General features: G+C 33.9%; 1 protein-coding gene and 1 non-coding gene across 6 annotated transcripts in view; one reads left to right on the forward strand and one right to left on the reverse strand.

Annotated features, from left to right (window-relative positions):
* The window catches only part of Exoc6b (exocyst complex component 6B), a 569,814-nt gene that overhangs the window by 84,640 nt on the left and 467,230 nt on the right, over positions 1-17,944 (forward strand). For 4 of the 5 annotated variants that reach the window (XM_078029030.1, XM_040271223.2, XM_078029031.1 and 1 more), the window contains exons 2-5: positions 389-554; positions 4,734-4,781; positions 6,532-6,622; positions 6,729-6,774. In XM_078029030.1, coding sequence (XP_077885156.1) covers positions 389-554; positions 4,734-4,781; positions 6,532-6,622; positions 6,729-6,774 — 351 coding nt within the window. The remainder of the gene's footprint in view (positions 1-388; positions 555-4,733; positions 4,782-6,531; positions 6,623-6,728; positions 6,775-17,944) is intronic. The other variant, XM_078029033.1, reaches the window with a different exon arrangement.
* On the reverse strand, positions 17,455-17,642 carry LOC120885149 (U2 spliceosomal RNA). Its single transcript, XR_005727656.2, has one exon. It is a non-coding gene; the product is annotated as a U2 spliceosomal RNA (small nuclear RNA).

Consider the following 17,944-nt stretch of genomic DNA (forward strand, 5'->3'; position numbering starts at 1 on the left):
TCCATATTCCTGCAGGGCTAGCATGGTTGGTTTGTTTCAGTAAAGAGAAAGCAAAAATTTGGATTTTCCTGAAAAATACTCTGTGTTTTTAACACTGAGACAGTGTTAATACAATTGGATTACTTTGTGGTTTGCATACCCTGAATATCTAATTTCTAAAGAAATTTGCTTTTGGGTTTGTAGTCTTTTTTTTTTTTTTTTTCTTTTTCTTAGAAGTAAATGTGACACCTGGCTGAGGTTGTAGCTCAGTGGTAGAGTGCATGCCTAGCATGCGCAGGTGTCCAGGTTCAATCCCTAGCATGGGGTGGGTTGGGGTGGAGGATAAATAAGTAAATAAATAAATAGGAGCAAATGTGACATAATCTTCATGCCTTTTTTTTTTTTAAAGGTCGGTCTATGATGGTGAAGAACATGGACGATTCATGGAGAAGCTTGAAACTCGCATCCGTAATCATGACAGAGAAATTGAGAAAATGTGCAACTTTCATTACCAAGGCTTTGTGGACTCTATTACTGAACTGCTGAAAGTGAGAGGAGAAGCCCAGAAACTCAAAGTAAGGAGTCTATGGGATTATGTTGCTGGTCATGTATTTGTGGTAAAGATTTTTGTGTAGTAAGAAAGGAATTTATACTGAAACTTCGATAATTGAGATCATGTCCATTAGCTAAAAAGGATACCCTTTTAAATTAGAGTTTAATTGCGAAACCTACACATGGTTCAGAACCAGTGATCAGTAATTGTTTCTTTCAAACAGAAACATAAGAGTTTTGTTGTTCCTTGATGGATATAGCCATCTCTGTAGGATGACAGAATTTATGGGGCATTGCTGTAAGATTATTTGTAATATGGCACCTAGGCCAAGGATAAAAAGAGTTGTGGTCGTTGTGGAATGTCTCCTACCAGAGGATGACGATGCTTTCTTGCTGTGACAAATTGGGAAGGAGTCTAGGCACACTGGTCTGGTCATTTGCATGGCAAATTCCCTTATGTTGTATACCAGAGTTTGCTTATTGATCTTAAATCTAACTACCCTACTAACTCTTCTATTATATCAAATTGTACATGTTTATATTTTTTGAGTTTTTATGAAAATACCTCGCATATGATATGTAAGTAGTAACAGTTTTATTTTTTCTTTCTAGTGCTTATGCTTTTAATTATTTTTTCTTACTTGATTTTGAATTATAATCCTAAAGGATTTTCTTGGACATGAGGTTAATTTGACAGTAAGTATAAAATTCATCTAAAAGAATACATTAGTGGGTTGGGATTGTGGCAAGCGGTAGAGCGTTCGCCTAACACATGCGAGGCCCTGGGTTAGATTCTCAGCACCAAATAAAAATAAAATAAAGATATTGTGTCCAACTACAACTAAAATAATAATAAATATTAAATAAATAAATAAAAGGATACATTGGTGAGAAAGGCAAAGAAACAATTTTATTGAGGGGTAAAATGGGCTATGAGTTATTAAATTTTATTCTAAAGCTAAGGTATTTTAAAAATTCATCTGACTGCAAAACATGACCTAAATGGACATGAAACTATCAAATTTCTTAATTTACTCTGTTTATTGTGGGTTATTATGTTTTGCTACAGAAACATGAATATGTTTGATTATGGGGTGCTGAGTTGCTCCTCATTTGGGGATATTATAATATACGTGTACCTCATTATCTTTATGAACCCTTCAAAATTCTGAAGTCAAAAACACATCAGGCCCTAAGGTTTATTTTTTATTTTTTGCTGGGGGGGATTAAACCCAGGTGTGCTCAACCACTGAGCTACATCTTTAGCCCTTCTTATTTTATATTTTGAAACAGGGTCTCTCTAAATTGCTTAGGGCCTTGCTAAGCTGCTGAGGTTGTCCTGGAAATTGTGATCTTCCTGCTTCAGCGTCTCTAGTCACTGGGATCACAGGTATATTTGTACCCAGTGGTCCTAAGGTTTTAAAAAGGAGTTCATGAACCTATATAGAAGCATGCATCCATCTTGAGAAATAGAATATTGCCCAAATTATTTAATTTCTCTTTTGTACCTCTCTAGTGGCTTCCTCCACCCAAGAATGAACAATCTTTTGATTTGTTGTTAATGTGCTCGTTGGGCTCACTCAGCCACCCCAGCTTCCTGTCCTCGTCTTGGGCTGTTCTTTTCTGTGCACTGTGGATACCTGTATCCCAAGTTTCTCTCACAGTTTCTTTAGGACTGTGCTCCATGATGGGCAATGGGATACTGAGGTGGCTATGTAGTGGAATACTTGCCTGGCCAGCTAGTAGTAAACATTGCCCATAACTATGCTCACTAGTTATTGATATCACTTGCTAATTGGTACTCTTCTGTTCTTCCTCTTACTTCTGTCCAGTTACTTCGATTGGTTCAAGTTACAAATTTCTCCAGATTGGTTAGGATGCCTCTGAAGGAACACCTGAACTAGATGCAGGGTTTTTGGCTGATTCAGGCTCCCACCCAGTTACTGTGAGGTCTCTGGATATTAATGTTCAGCTGTATACCTGGTAGGCTCTGCACTTGGGGGATCCATTAGACCTAGGTTAAGAACCTAGGAAATGTAGAGTTTTCTAAACTCTAGAAAAGAGTTTAAAAGATGGAGCTGATTAAGTATTGATGACTTCCATTACCATTTTAACATAACAGTGAAAAAAGATTGTACACTTTAGGATGCCCATTATTTCCTTTGATTTACAGCAAGAATATACTTGTATGTGTAAGCTCACATTTATATTTTCTGAATCAAAAAAGTATCATCCCAGATAGTTGATATATTTTCTTTTCATTGTAATGTATTGAAATACTTATTGAAATAATTACTATATTTCTTACCAGAAGCATTGCTTAGGTGCTTATGGGTATGTTTTAGACCAGGGTTTGCATGAAATCAGTTGAGTGAGCTTTGATCAGTATTTTTTTTTTAACAAAAATTGAAATTAAAGAGAAGAGCATTGAGTAGAAATAAAAGTGTATTACATGTAGCAAGGGTGAACAGTATTTCTTGAAAATTGTTCAGTTTATGTGTGTGTACATGTATGCATGTGTGCATGCATATGCTCCCTACTTGTGTATTGAGTTGCAGTGTACATTGTATTTTTTACATTGAGTATGTTATAAAGAAATAAGGTGTTGAGTTAGTTGTGTTCATGGAGGATTGAATTTAGAAGACCTCAGTATAGGATTTTAAAAGTCCAGCTAATTATCAGTTAACTACTTTTTAAATTTTTTTTTTTTACTTATACATGGATATAATATCCTTATCTTGTTTATTTGTTTTTATATGATGCTGAGAATCGAACCCACGGTCTCTCACATGAGAGGTGAGCGCTCTACCGCTGAGCCACAACCCCAGTCCTTAATTACTGTTGTTGACAATACTTCTATTAATGTCTTAGATATGAGTTTTGGGCAGCTACATCACACCCTTAATTCATATTGAGCTCACAGTTCAATAAAACAACAAATTATTTCACATGTGGTGCTATTAGGTACATAATAAAGAGGTAATTTGGTGTTTCATGCCTCTTTCTGATACTTTATAAAGGATTTCTGGGGAAGGTTGGTTTCATTTTGTCTTTGGAAGCAGAATGCATATGATAATCTGCTCTGGACATGTAGTACAATTCAGGGCAATGATTTAAAAAAGTATGTTTTCTGAAAAACTGGTTCCTTGAGATAATCTTGAATAAAAGGATGTTAAATAAGTTTGTAAAACCCTCCATATGATATACTTTTCTTGGGCATTTATACTGCATGTTATATCATGTTTGTGTGCATGTTTGTGTGCGTATGTGCACAAGGAATGTCATAGGAAAAACTGGGTTGAAGAGTGCAGTAAAAGTATAAGTAGTACCAATGTTGATAAGGTCTGAGATGATGAAGATGTTATATTCTTAATTTTTAAACATGGGTGTAGACATCAAAAGTAGATTAGTAAGAGGATGTTCCTGTTCCTTTAAATTATAAACTATATATAGGTCATTCAATGATTTAATCACATATTTTGACCATTGGAATGGGAGATTAAGGAGAATATGGAGCTGTTGGGAGCTATTAAGAATTAATGATCCAGGGGACTGGGGTTGTGGATCAATGGTAGAGCGTTTGCTTAACATGTGTGAAGCCCTGGATTCCATCCTCAGAACCACATATAAATAAAGGTATTGTGTGCAACTACAATTAAAAAAATAAATATTTTTTAAAAAAGAATTAATGATCCAGAAAGAACTAAGATAAAAACATCTTCTAAAATTAGGATAATAAACACAGAAAAATTGACTTGAGTTAAAAAATCAAATTTATCCTGAGCCTTTTCAGGAATACATTGATGAGGTGAGGAATATATATGATAAAATTTGTTCTTTCTTGGTAAGATTCTTTGTGGGTTACTTTTTCTATTATATTTTTCTCTCTTCTTTTTTTTCTTTTAAAAGTTAAAGTGTGATCTTTGGTCATTATTGTATCTTAGTTTGGAATGTTTCAAACTAAAGATATCTGTCAGTAAAATTTTCTTTTCATTATTCAAAAGGTCATGCAAAAGATCTAGTAGCAAAGTTGATGTCATTTAAATTCAAGAGAATGCCCATGACCAACATATGATAGAATACTGAACTATCTAGCTACCTGAGTCTTTTCACATGAAAATTTGATCTTTATTCAACTGTTGTCTAAATGTGTGTGTGTGAGTGTGTGTTTTTTATGAGTTTAAATTGTCTTCTCTCCACAGAATCAAGTGACGGATACTAATAGAAAACTACAGCATGAGGGAAAGGAAGTAAGGCCAGTTTATCTTTTGACCAAGCTTTTGTTTCATGCCATTCTCTTTTGATGACTGTTCTTCATTTAGTGGGCTTGTAAGACCATAAGCAGCATGTTGAAAGTAGTTGGGCATTATTGTTGCTTCTTCTAGTATTTCTCTGAATTTAATGAATTTAGCCACTACAAAGTGTGATGAGAGTGTATTTAGCCTGTCTCTGATGTGTTTTAAGTCACTGAATGGTCCTAATGTGGCCAGTGCTGTTCTCCCTCCTGGAATGTTTTGTTCCCCGTCCTCAATATTCACATACTTCAAATCTTTTCTCAAATCTTATCACCTTTTTTTAAAAATTGATGCATTTTAAAATATTGCCTTCTTAATAAAACCTTCCTAACCACCTTATTTGAAGTTATAGTCTCACCTTCATTGCCTGCAATCGTTTTATATTTTTCCCACTTTGCTTTTCTCTATTATACTGTCATATTCTCTCTCTCTCTCTCTCTTTTTCGGTGTTGGGGATGGAACCCAGAGCTTCACACATGCCAGGCAAGCGCTTTACCACTGAGCTACATCCCCAGCTCTCATATTCTTGATATATATTTTTACTTATGTATTTGTTCTTTCTTTCTGTCTCCCTCCACTAGAAATTATGCTTCATGTGTTCAGAATTTTTTTTTATCTTATTTATTGTATTCCTTCCATCTACTAAACACTTTTTTGGCAGAAAGTGTTTAAAAAATGAATCATTATTCTCTTCATTGATGCACCCACTATTTAAACCTTTGCATTTACATTGTTATTTTGTGTCCATTTCTTTACTGGATTTTTAATGCATACCAATGACAAAGTCAGGAGAGGTGTTATCACTATTTTATTAATGAAGAAACTAGAACAGGGGATTTGCTGAAGTTTACATTGATATTTGAAGGACTGAGACTGAAACCCAAGTTTTCTGAGTCATGGTCCATTTCTGTTCTGTGTATCGTGCCCCTTCCTTATGACCTAATACTTATTTAGTGTTTAATTTTAATAATCTCTTAAGTTTAGATTTTGATTGTTAATGAGGGCCATTCTTGTTCACTCTTTTTTGGCACGATATTTAAGGAGATAACATTTTTAGGCATGGCTATGAGATGAATGCTGCAAGTGAATATGTAAATTTTGTTTTTTGTCTCACATAGTCTAGATTCTATAGAGTCCAGTTTCTCCTGATTATATTATGGGGCGACTTCAGATAGAAGCCTTTAGGATGGGAAGCAAAGTGGTCTGTCTTCACTAAACTGGATCTCTTAAAAAAGCCATATCTTCTAAGTGTGTGGTTTATTTGTTGAAATAGAGACTTTGTTGAAGATGATTTTCATGCACATTTGAAGCTGTATAGGAAGGATTGTTTTCCTCCAGGAGTCTAGCATGGCTGAAAGAAACTTAGGATCTCTTTAGAAGATTGATGAACTCCTAAATCATGAAGAGTCTCAAGGATTTGGAGAAAATATATAAAAAAATTTTTTTCCCTCCTGGACAGACTCTGTATTTTAGGATTTCATTTTATCTAGCCTTTCATAGGGTAGTCTGTATCTTGGGGAGAAAGTGGGAAGCTGTGCAGGAATGTTTTACTGGTTAGAAAGGCAGTTCCTTAGTCCACTTGGCAGGTCTTACTATGAAACTGTCTGGGATTTTCTGATGAATTGAACACAGTGTGGAAAAATGTGACTGAAAGCTTTTTATTTATAGCTATTGGCATAATTCAGTTTTTTTCCCTCTTGCCAAGCTGGTAATAGCAATGGAAGAGCTGAAGCAGTGTCGACTACAACAGAGAAATATTTCTGCCACTGTTGATAAATTAATGCTGTGTCTTCCAGGTGAGGAACTGGAACTGGAGTAGGATTTTTGATGCAATTCTTTTAGTTTTAATTAGTCTTTCATTTTCTCTCAATAATGCTTGTGTGTTCTTTTCTCTCTTTCAAGTCCTAGAGATGTACAGCAAACTGAGGGACCAGATGAAAACTAAAAGGTAAGATTTTTTTTCTTGAACAGTTTTTATTATTTCTGAAATTTCTGTTATTCAGACTACTTTTAAGGTCTATCTTTGGTATTGCTTTTCAAAAAATAACAAGTTTGTAACATCATCTGTATCTTTTTGTCTGTTGATTCATCTTAGATTTATTTACATATACAAATGATTATGTATTATGTTTGATAACATATATATATATACAGTTTGATTTTTAGTTGTCTAGGGGAAAAACATGTAATTGTTTTTGTGATGGTTTGAGAAACATGTTTTGTAAGTTTAATATTGTCATAGAAAAAAATAGTCCCTAGTTCTGGTACAAGAATGTATTTGTCAGGGTTCTTTAGAAAAATAGCCAGTAGGATAGTGTGTGTGTGTGTGTGTGTGTGTGTGTGTGTGTGTGTGTGTGTGTATCTCTGGGGAAGTATTTGTTTTAGAAATTGGTTTCATGATAGTCTAAAACCTGTAGGATAGGCTAGTGAGCTACAAGCCCATGGAAGAGTTAATTTTATAGCTTAAATCCAAGGGCAATCTGCTGGTGGACTTCCTTCTTCCTAAGGGGAGGTCAGCTTTTTATTTTTTTAAAACTAAGGTCTTCAACTGTGCTTGGAGGGCCACTCACATTATGAAGGGTAATCTTCTTTATTCCTAGTCTCCTGATTTAACATACATCTTACCCTCCCCCCCCAAAAAAACTTTACAGAAATATCTAGAAAAATGTTGGAACTGGGTACCATAGCATAGCCAAGTTGACAAATAAAATTAACCATCATAAAAGACAAGGTTATGTTAAATTTAGAGGATTCTTTCCCTATATAGTGTTTTCTTCTGGTTTTATTCCAGAGGAAACTCTATAGTGACTTTTTGACTCTTATTCCCAAAATAGAAGTAAGCAATCCAACCCTCTGTGCCTTGGGACACCCTCCAGTGTGAGGAGAGTGCCTGAAACAATAGGATAAACAGAGTACATCTTCTTGGAATGTTAAAAAGTATGCAGTTAAAATATAATTATTACTGAAATAAGACTGGAGATACTGGATAAAAATCCTAAATGCTCAAGAAATTTGAAGCTAAAGCATGAGCTATCGGAAATGTTGAGTTTCTTCAAATTATCTCCCAGACTCCCTTTTTTTCCAAGAGGATGCGCTTACATATAAATATGTAGGTAGAAAACTATGAGAAGTTCTGATCAATTTGAAATGAAAGCAGTAGTATTTCCAAAATAACCTTTGTTTTAGTCAGCTTTTCCATTGCTGCAACTAAAAGAACTGACCAGAACAATTGCAGAGGGAAAGTTTATTTAAGGGTCTCATAGTTTGAGAGGTCTCAATCCATTGACAGCAAGCTCCATTCCTAAGGGCTCCAGGTGAGATGGAAAATCATGGTGGAAGAGTGTGTTAGAGGGAAGCAGCTCACAAGGTGATCAGAAAGCAAAGAGAGACTCCATTCTTCAGATGCAAAATATCTACCCCATAACTATGCCCCCAACGAACCACTCTTCCAGCCACACCCTACCTGCCTCCAGTCACCACACAGTTAATCTCATCAGAGCAATTCACTAGTTAGGTTAAGGTTATGACCTAATCATTTTTATTCCAAATCTTCTTGCATTGTCTCACCTGTGATTTTTTTTGGGATGCCACATCTAAACCATATCAACCTTTCAGTAAAGATCTAAAATTACAGAGGAAAAAAAAAAAACCCACCAACTGGTGGAATTATTCTAATTAGGAGATGTTAATTTTCTAGTTTTGATTTATACATATAATGTGTATAACTACATATGGCATAATATATGTGTGTATGTATATACACACACATACATATATAGACATGGAGAGTTAGATATATTTTTTCAAAAGCTACAAATAAAAATTTTGTTCCCTTCCTTGGTCTCATTCCTTACCTAAGGTACCATAGTTTTGTGTGTCCTAGTCCATGTTTAAATATCTGTAAATCATATATTATTTTGTGCTCAAAAACATTTACATAGAGGATTCATGATATTTGTTTTAAAAATGTTCTTTTTGTAGTTATAGATGGAGAATGCCTTTATCTTATTTGTTTATTTTTATGTGGTGCTAGGAATAGAACCCTCATACATGCTAGGCAAGTGTTCTGCCCCTGAGCTATAGCCCTAGCCCCCTCAGTACTTGTTTTTTTGAGATCCATTCTTTCACTCAACAAAAATGAATTAAATACATAGCTATTATTCTTGTTGTTGGGAATAGATATAATTGTGAACAAAACAGACAAAAATATCTCCCCTTATAGGGTTAGATACCAATAGAGAGCTTATTTTCTTTATGTATATAGTTCTAGAATGTTTATTTTATTTACTCTAAGATTATCTATTATATGAATATTTCATATTTCTCTTCCCAATTTCAGTGGTTGTCTTAAATATTGCTCACCAATATTTTTAGCTCAATTGGCACCGGATAGGATTACTTTTTTTCCTGGCTTCCTTTGTATAGGTTGGGCTATGTTTTTGGTTCTGGCTGATAAAATGTGAGCATAAATGATCATTTTGGGTTTAGCATTAATTTCCAGTGCATGGTCCTCCAGAGTTCTCTTATTTTTCCTTGGTCAGAACAAATGCCAGCTTTAAAAGATGGTAGTTGAGTTTTTGAGTACCTTCAATGAACTTTCCTGTAAACCTATTATGAATGTATAACGTGAGTAAGTTTTAAACTGTTGTTTTAAATCACTGAGATCTTGGGGGTTGTTACTGTAGGATAAGTATCCTGACTGATACTGAGGGACATTTGGTATGTTTCCAACTGTTTGCTGTGTCAGACAAAGATGCAAGAAATATCCTTGCTCATATCTCTAAGGACTCACATTCAAAATTTCATGAAAGTGGTGCTCTTCAAGTTTTGTTATGGGGATTTGCTAAATGTAGATTTGATTGAATAGGTCTGGGGTTGTTGGTGAGATTTTGCATTTTTTACCAAGCTGCCAGGTGATGCCAGTTTAGCTGGCATAGCATTTAAACCCAAAAGGTGATCAGCTGGATCAAAGAAGGATGTGTGGTCTTCAGTCTTATTAGATATTGTCTCCAATGTGATTTACCCATTTACACACTACCATGAGCATTTTATGAGAGGTTCTGTTACTTCACTTTTTGGTAGTGTCTCCACTTTTTATTTTTGCCATTCTAATGATTGTGAAATTTTTAGGTCACTTATAATTTTTCATTTTTTTATTTTATTGCTACTGAGAGTAGATTTTAGACATTGAAGAGCCTTTCTTTTATATGCTTTGCACATTTTTCTAGGTGGTTGTTTTTTTTTTTCTTCGTTCATAATCTCATATACTTTAGATGTCTTTTCTGTTATTTGCTACAATGTATGGCTTATTTATTAACTTTGTATATTTAATATTTTTTGTTGTATAGCAATTTTACATTTTGATATAGTCAAAAATTTATTTTGTGAATATTAAATAAAATTTATTTTAAAGTATTTCCAAGTTCAATATAAATGTCTTTTTCCCACACCAGCTGAAGTAGGCTAACATGATATAGTCATGTTACGTTAGTCTGATTTTCTACAAATAGATATATTCTTCTATGCAACCACAATGGACAGAAAATGTAAATTAACATTGATATATTATTAACATCTAATTCTTACATCTAATTTCCTAATTCAAGTTTTGCCAGTTGCCTCAATCATTATTCTTTATAGCCAAAGAATTCAGTTCAAATCACATGCTTTATTTAGTTGTCATGTCTCTTTAGTCTTCTTGAGTCTGTAATTGCCTTCAGTCTTCCCTTGATTTTTGTGATCTTTTAAGGATTATGGGCCTGTTATTTTATAGGGCATTTTTGCTTTTTATAAAAGGTGTTATGTCTCAATCTTTGTTTTTTAACTGTACCATTTAGATCTTTAATATGAGTGCAATCATCAGTGTATGAGTTTAAATCTATCTTCTAATTTTTTTTGGTACTGCAGATTTAACTCAGGGGTGCTTTACCACTGAGCTACATCCCCAATCCCCACTATTTTTAAAATTTTGAGACAGGGTTCTCACTAAGTTCCTGAGGCTGGTCTTGTACTTGGCGATCCTCCTGTCTTAGCCTCCTAAACTGCTGGGATTACAGGTGTGTGCCACTGTGCCCAGCTTCTAATTTATTTTCAATTTGTCCTATCTGTTCTTTGTTATTTCTCAGTATTCTTTCCTTCTTCTAAATCAATTGACTGTATTTTAGGATTCCATTTTGTCTACACTAATGCCTTGTTATCTGTACCACTTTATCTTTTTAACAATTGCTTCTAACTTTACAATACTTAACTTTTGATGGATCTTTAAATAATGTTGCATGGAGTCATGTACAATGCAAGATTCTTATAACAATATATTTCCATTTAAAGGGAGATGCTATTCTCATTTGCTCATTACATGCTGTATGCATGTATTGAATTGTCACTCTGTACTCCACAAATATGTACACTTATTATCTGTCAATTAAAATTTAAAAAGCTTCCATTTTACCCTCCCTTCCCTTGTGTTATTATTATTATAGATCTTCTTTCTTTCTTTTTTTTTTAAATTTATTTTTTAGGTGTAGATAGACATAACACAATGCCTTTATTTTTTTTTATGTGGTGCTAAGGATAGAATTGGGTCCTGCCTGTGCGAGGTGAGTGTTCTACCGCTGAGCCACAATCCCAGCCCACAGATCTTATTTCAAAATATGATATAGTGCCTAAAATACATTTTCATTTTTGCTGTAAGTCATCGTTTACCTTTTAAAGAAACTGAAAAATAAGGAAATATTCTTTCATATTTACCCACATATTTAACTACCAATGTGGCCCTTTTTATTTCTTTATGTTGAAGAAATATGTTCTTTATTTTCATCTGATGTTATTTATCCCTTCTACTTGGACAATGTCCTTTAACATTTCTTGTTGGATTGGTCTGCAGGTTATGAATTCTCTCAGGGTACAGTTTTTCTGAAAAAGTTTTTATTTTACCATCTTTTTAAAAAACAAAATGGACATTTTATTTGGATTGAATAAACTATACAAAATTGATTTTCTCGCCAAAAATAACAGCAATATTTTCTGTATTATTTCTAAATAAACCACAAAACATTTATTTTGTAGGTTTTGCTTATAAATCAAGACAAAGCATTAGATATAGCCATGGAAAAGACAGAAGAAAACAGACAAGTTAATTTCCCATAAAGATGGCCTCTGATTCTGTCTTGACTATGAAGCAGAAGTTTCATCATCATTTTAAAAATTGAGTTATTTTATTGTTTTAAAGTGTATATTTCAGTGTTTTTAGAACATTCACAAAGTTATGCCACCACTACCACTACCTGATTTTACAAAATTTTAATACCCCGCCCCCCAAAGAAAACTTGTCCTCATTTCTCTTTCTCCTGAATCCAGGCAACCACAAATTTACTTTCTATCTCTGGAGATTTGCCTGTTCTGAATATCTTATATAATTGGAATCATACAATACGTGGCCTTTTGTATATGATTTCTTCCTCTTAGAACACTGTTTTCAAGATTCAGCCACGCACTCAAAAAACTTAACACTACAAAAGCTCAAACAACCCAATCAATAAATGGGCTAAGAAAATGAACAATTTTCAGAAGAAGTTGTACAATTGATTAACACATATATGAAAAAAATGTTCAACATCTCTAGCAATTAGAGAAATGTAAATCAAAACACACTAAGATTTCATCTCACTCCAGTCAGAATGGCAGTTGTCAAGAAGACAAGAAACAATAAGTGTTGGCGAGGATGTGGGGGAAAAAGGTACACTCATACATTGGTAGTGGGACTGCAAATTGGTACAACAACTCTAGAAAGCAGTATGGAGATTACTCAGAAAACTTGGAATGGAACCACCATTTGACCCAATATCCCACTCTTCAGTTTATACTCAAAGAACTTAAAAACAACATACAACAGTGATGCAACACAATTTTTATAGTTTATAGCAATGTTTATAGCAGCACAATTCACAATAGCCTAACTGTGCAACCAACCTAGATGCCCTTCAATAGATGAATGGATAAAAAAACTGTAGTATATATACACAATGGAATATTACTCAACAATAAAAGAGAATAAAATTATGGCATTTTCAGGTAAATGGATGGAATTGGAGAATATCATTCTAAAGTGAAGTAAGCCAATCTCCAAAAACCAAAGGCTGAATGTTTTCTCTGATAGGTGGATGCTAATCCTCAATGGGGTGGGGGAGCATGAGATGAGTGGAGGAACTGTGGATTGGGCAAAGGGGAGGGATGGGAGGAAAGGGGGCATGAGGATAGCAAAGATGGTAGAATGAGGCAGATATTGTTAACCTAGGTGCATGTATGATTGCATGAATGGTGTGACCGTAGTTCATGTACTACCAGAGAATTGAAAAATTGTGTTCCATTTGTGTACAATGAATCAAAGAGCTCCATTTGTGTACGATGAATCAGCTGTCATGTATAACTGATTAGAACAAATAAATAAAAAGATTCAGCCATATATGGCATGGATCACTACTTTATGCCTTTTTATGACTGAACATTCTTTCATTGTATGGATATACTACATTTTGTTTATTGCACATTTGGGTTATTTCTACTTTTTAGCTGTTATGAATACTTCTATTGTATATGTAAGTTTTTAAGTGGGCATATGCTTTCAGTTCTCTTGATATACTCTGCCTGTGAATGGAAGTGTAGAACTACCAGACTGTCTTGCAAAGCAGCTGCATCTTTTTATCTTAACAGCAGCATACAAGGGTTCTAATTTCTGCATATCCCAGTCAATACTTACTGTTTTCTAATATTCTTGATCACCTTTTTTGAAAAAATTTTTTGATGGGTATGCAATTCTAGCTTTAAACCTTCATTAGTTGATAAGAAATCATTTCATTGTCTTCTGGCTTGTGTAGTTTCTGAAAAGAGGTATATGACAATTTAACTTTTGTTTCTTTGTATGTAATATGTCTTTTCTCCAGCTGTTTTAAAGCTTTTGACATTATTTGTTTTTAGCAATTCAATTTTGATGCACTTTTTTATAAATATGTGTTAATGTGCTTAGATATATGTATTTTTTCCTTCTTGTGGTTTGTTTAGCTTTTGGGATTTGTATGTTTATAGTTTTCATAAAATCTGGAAAATGTCCAAATGTTACTTTTCTTCTCTCTCTTTCTCTCTTTCTCTCTCTCACCAGAAATTGAACTCAGGGGTGCTTTCCCACTGAACCACATTCCCAGCTCTTTTCATTTTTTATTTTGACACAGGGTCTTCCTAAGTTGCTTAGGGCCTTGCCAAGTTGCTGAGGTTGGCTTTGAACTTGCAATCCTGCTGCTTCAGTCTCCTGAATCACTGGGATTACAGGTGTGTGCCACCATGCCCCACTCAGATATTATTTTTCAAAACATTTTTTGGGTCCTTTTTCTATCGTCATTCTGGAACTTCAGTTATATCTATGTTGGACAGATTGATATAATCACAAAAGTGACTTAAAGACCCCCCACCCCATCTACCTACTACCTATTTACAGTAAATGTTATTGCTGTATTTATATGTACCATTCATGTTTAGAAGTTATATTTTTAAAAAAATATTTTATAGGCTGGGGATGTGGCTCAAGCGGTAGCGCGCTCACCTGGCATGTGTCCGGCCCGGGTTCGATCCTCAGCACCACATACAAACAAAGATGTTATGTCTGCCGAAAACTAAAAAATAAATATTAAAAAAATTCTCTCTCTCTCTCTTAAAAAATATTTTATTCTTGTCATCATTTTTGTGTCTTTCTTTAAATACACAGTTCTAATAGCTGTTTTCCTATGCTTCTTTCCAAGTTCTACCTCTTCTGACTTTTTTGAATCTCCTTATGGAGACTGATTTGGTTACTAAAGTTATAGGTGAGTTGTTATGTCTAGTAATTTTTGAGTGACTAATGAACATCATGATATTATATTGATGAGTGGCTGGATTTTGGGAAACTTTTTTCTCCTTAGTGTTGGATTTTATTTTTCAAACAGTTATGTGTGTAGATTACTTTGATCCCTCAGACCCCCATCTTTATGCTTACTTTCATTCCAGAGTGAGTTAGTTTTACTAAATAAGACATCATTCCTCTATAATCTACTCTGAATACTGAGCAGTTCCCCAGAACTCTTCATTTGGCTCTTCAGAGTTAAGATGTTTCCCTGTTTGTCTGAGCTTCTTGAAGTCTTCAGCTTTTACAACCTGTCAGTATTTCCATTTCTCTTCCCTCTATTCTTCCCCTTTCCTTCTTTTTGTCTGTCCATGTGGTATTTCACTTTTCCTACAACTGGCAAAGACTCAAGGAACCTCTTTATAGTTTTTTTTCTTCTTTTTTTCAAATTTCTCCCTTTAAACTGCTCTCACCTTCCTGAGAGTCAACAAATCTGCTGGGCTGGGCTGTGTTTGGTTTTCTCTGACTGTGTTCATGATTTAGAAATCACCTTTAGGTAGATAGCTCAGAGATTATTAAATTCACATTGTAGGTGCTAGGGAATGTAACTCAGTGGTAGAATACTTGCCTACCATGTGGGAGGCCTTGGGTTCTAGCCCTAGCACTAGCCCCCTGCAAATAAACAACAACAGCAACAAAAACAAACAAACACAAAAAACAAACAAGAATAACTCTCTAAAACTCACCTTGATTCCCCCCTTTTTTGGGTATCATAATTCTGTGATGCCTGAAGCCAAATGACTGAAAACAGTTGTTTTGCATGTTTTAGCCTGTACTTTACTTGTTTATAAACTGGGAGGTCATGTCTGTTTCTTGTTATGCCTTTATGGCTGGAAGCCTAATTTTGTTTTGTTTTAAAACTATAAATACTGTTTGTACTACTGGGTTTTATGCTCCCAAAAGAAAGATATCTGATTGCCTATCTTTAGCATATAGAAAGGATTAAGTTTTTGTGAATGATACTCTATGATTAGGAAAGAAATTAATATTTTCCTAAGTTAAAAGCTTTTATTTCATAGTTTAATCATACTCTAGATTAAAAAAGAATTATTATAGTTGTGACTTGCTTCCAAGGGCCACTTATTAAGATTTTAAAAACCATCATTGTGAAGGAGTTCTACCCCATGGTAAGAAAGTACCAAATTTTATATACCTAGAATCAACATTCCTCTAGTTAAGATAGCATTCAAGGGCTGGGGATATGGCTGAAGTGGTAGCCCACTCTCCTGGCATGCGTGGGGCACTGAGTTTTATCCTCAGCACCACATAAAAATAAAATAAAGATGTTGTGTCCACCGAAAAACTAAAAAATAAATATTAAAAAATTCTCTCTCTCTCTCTCTCTCTCTCTCTCTCTCTCTTTAAAAAAAAAGATGGCATTTAACTTTGTCTAGGTTATTTGGACCTTATTTATCCTGCTTATAGTATTATTTAGACATTTACTTCTGCTTTCTTGCTTTTTATTTTCTGCTTTATATTTCCTTTAGATTATTTATGCTGATATCTCTATTAGGGGCTCTGCAAGAGGGGAAAAGAGATTAAACACACATGCAAATGAAACTTAGAAATTTGGCTTTGAATTCAGTTTTAATGTTTGGAAGTTGTCAAAAGTAAAGTCAGAATCTAGCATGGGATGTCCATGACCACTGGAGTAGAATTTTTTTTTCTTTTGGTGGCTATTATACAGGTGTTTATTAGCTGTCATTGTTTATCTGCCATTGATATTGAAATATTGTAAAAATTTGAATGATCTAATTGATCTGTTATTGTTGGAACCTGGGTATGCTGGGGAAGAGATAATGGGGGAAGTAAGGTAACAATCTTTGTTGCAAGGAATCACTGAGTTTTATACTAATTAGCCTTGAAAAATGTGGAGCTATTTGACAGACCAGATGTTTTCAGCATGAGCCATGTGTCTCATCAGTGAATGTGCCTTGTGTCTGCAGGCAACATTGTTAGATTTTTCTCATTCTATAAACAGTGTTCCAAAATATAACTAAACCCCAAAGTGTGTTTATCTTTTTGGCTTAATTTCTATCCATTCTAAAGTTTCTCTGTAGAGGAACTGCATTTTATTACACATAGCTCTTCATACCTAATTGTAGTATAAACACCATTCTGTTTACATTAAACCATCTGACTTGTAATGTTTTCTTTGAGTCTGTAAAATTTTAATAAAATCAACTATTTTAGATCTAATCATAATTGATGCTTTTATTTCTAAATTTAGGAGGAATAAACCTTTCTTCTGTCCATTTATTTGAACTAAGATTTTGATTCTTGGAACACATGAAAGAAGACATAAAAGAAATTAAACAAACCGTCTCTAGTCTTTAGTGTTTATGGTATTGAGTGCTTTGGAGCAAGAAAAGCCTAAGTATCAGTTGCAAAAATCATTCTTTAAATCCAAAGTTGAGCTATATATCTTTTAATTTATAGGAATGGAACTGAGTTTTTCCTTTACTACGTACATCATGGGAAATGTGGAAATTAGGAAATTAAAAGCCTGAAGAAGCAAATTATCACTCATAATATTTTTGTGCAAAGAAAAAATCATGGTTAATATTTTTGCATGTATTTTTCTACTCATTTCTCTATTATTTATATGTGTTTTTGTAATTAATGATATATTGATAAATGATATATGTACACATAGTTTTTAAAATGTCATGATTATTCTTATAAGATCATTTTTTTTTAAATTGTTGTACCCTTCTTAGAGGCACTGTAATTCAAAGTTGATGGAGTGGATGGAGCAGGCTTCCATTCTATCTCCCTGCTCCAAAAATTTCATTTGATACATTGTCCATAGATAGAGAACATATCAGTTATGATACCGATAAAAACAAATATTATACTTGATCTTAGCCCAAAGGCTGATAAGTACTAGATTTATTTTTTGAAATAATTTTCATTTAACAGTATTACAGACTTTTTACTATTTCTTTAATACATGGACATGTTATGTTTGAAATAGTTGTTTTTGCCAACATTCTTCATTGAAAACTTGTCCACCAGAAGGCTAGGCATTTCCATTTATTACAATACTGATAATAATAGACATTATCTGTTAGGGAATCTTTGGCAGTTTGAATGACAAAATTCTGTTTCTGATTTGCATTTTTTAATCTTTTGTTCAACTTTTGTTTTTACATGTTGATTTCTCCATTTTTATGTAAATTCTCTTTGT

Source organism: Ictidomys tridecemlineatus, chromosome 12 (genome assembly GCF_052094955.1).
Source record: "Ictidomys tridecemlineatus isolate mIctTri1 chromosome 12, mIctTri1.hap1, whole genome shotgun sequence".
NCBI classification, from domain to species: Eukaryota; Metazoa; Chordata; class Mammalia; order Rodentia; family Sciuridae; genus Ictidomys; species Ictidomys tridecemlineatus.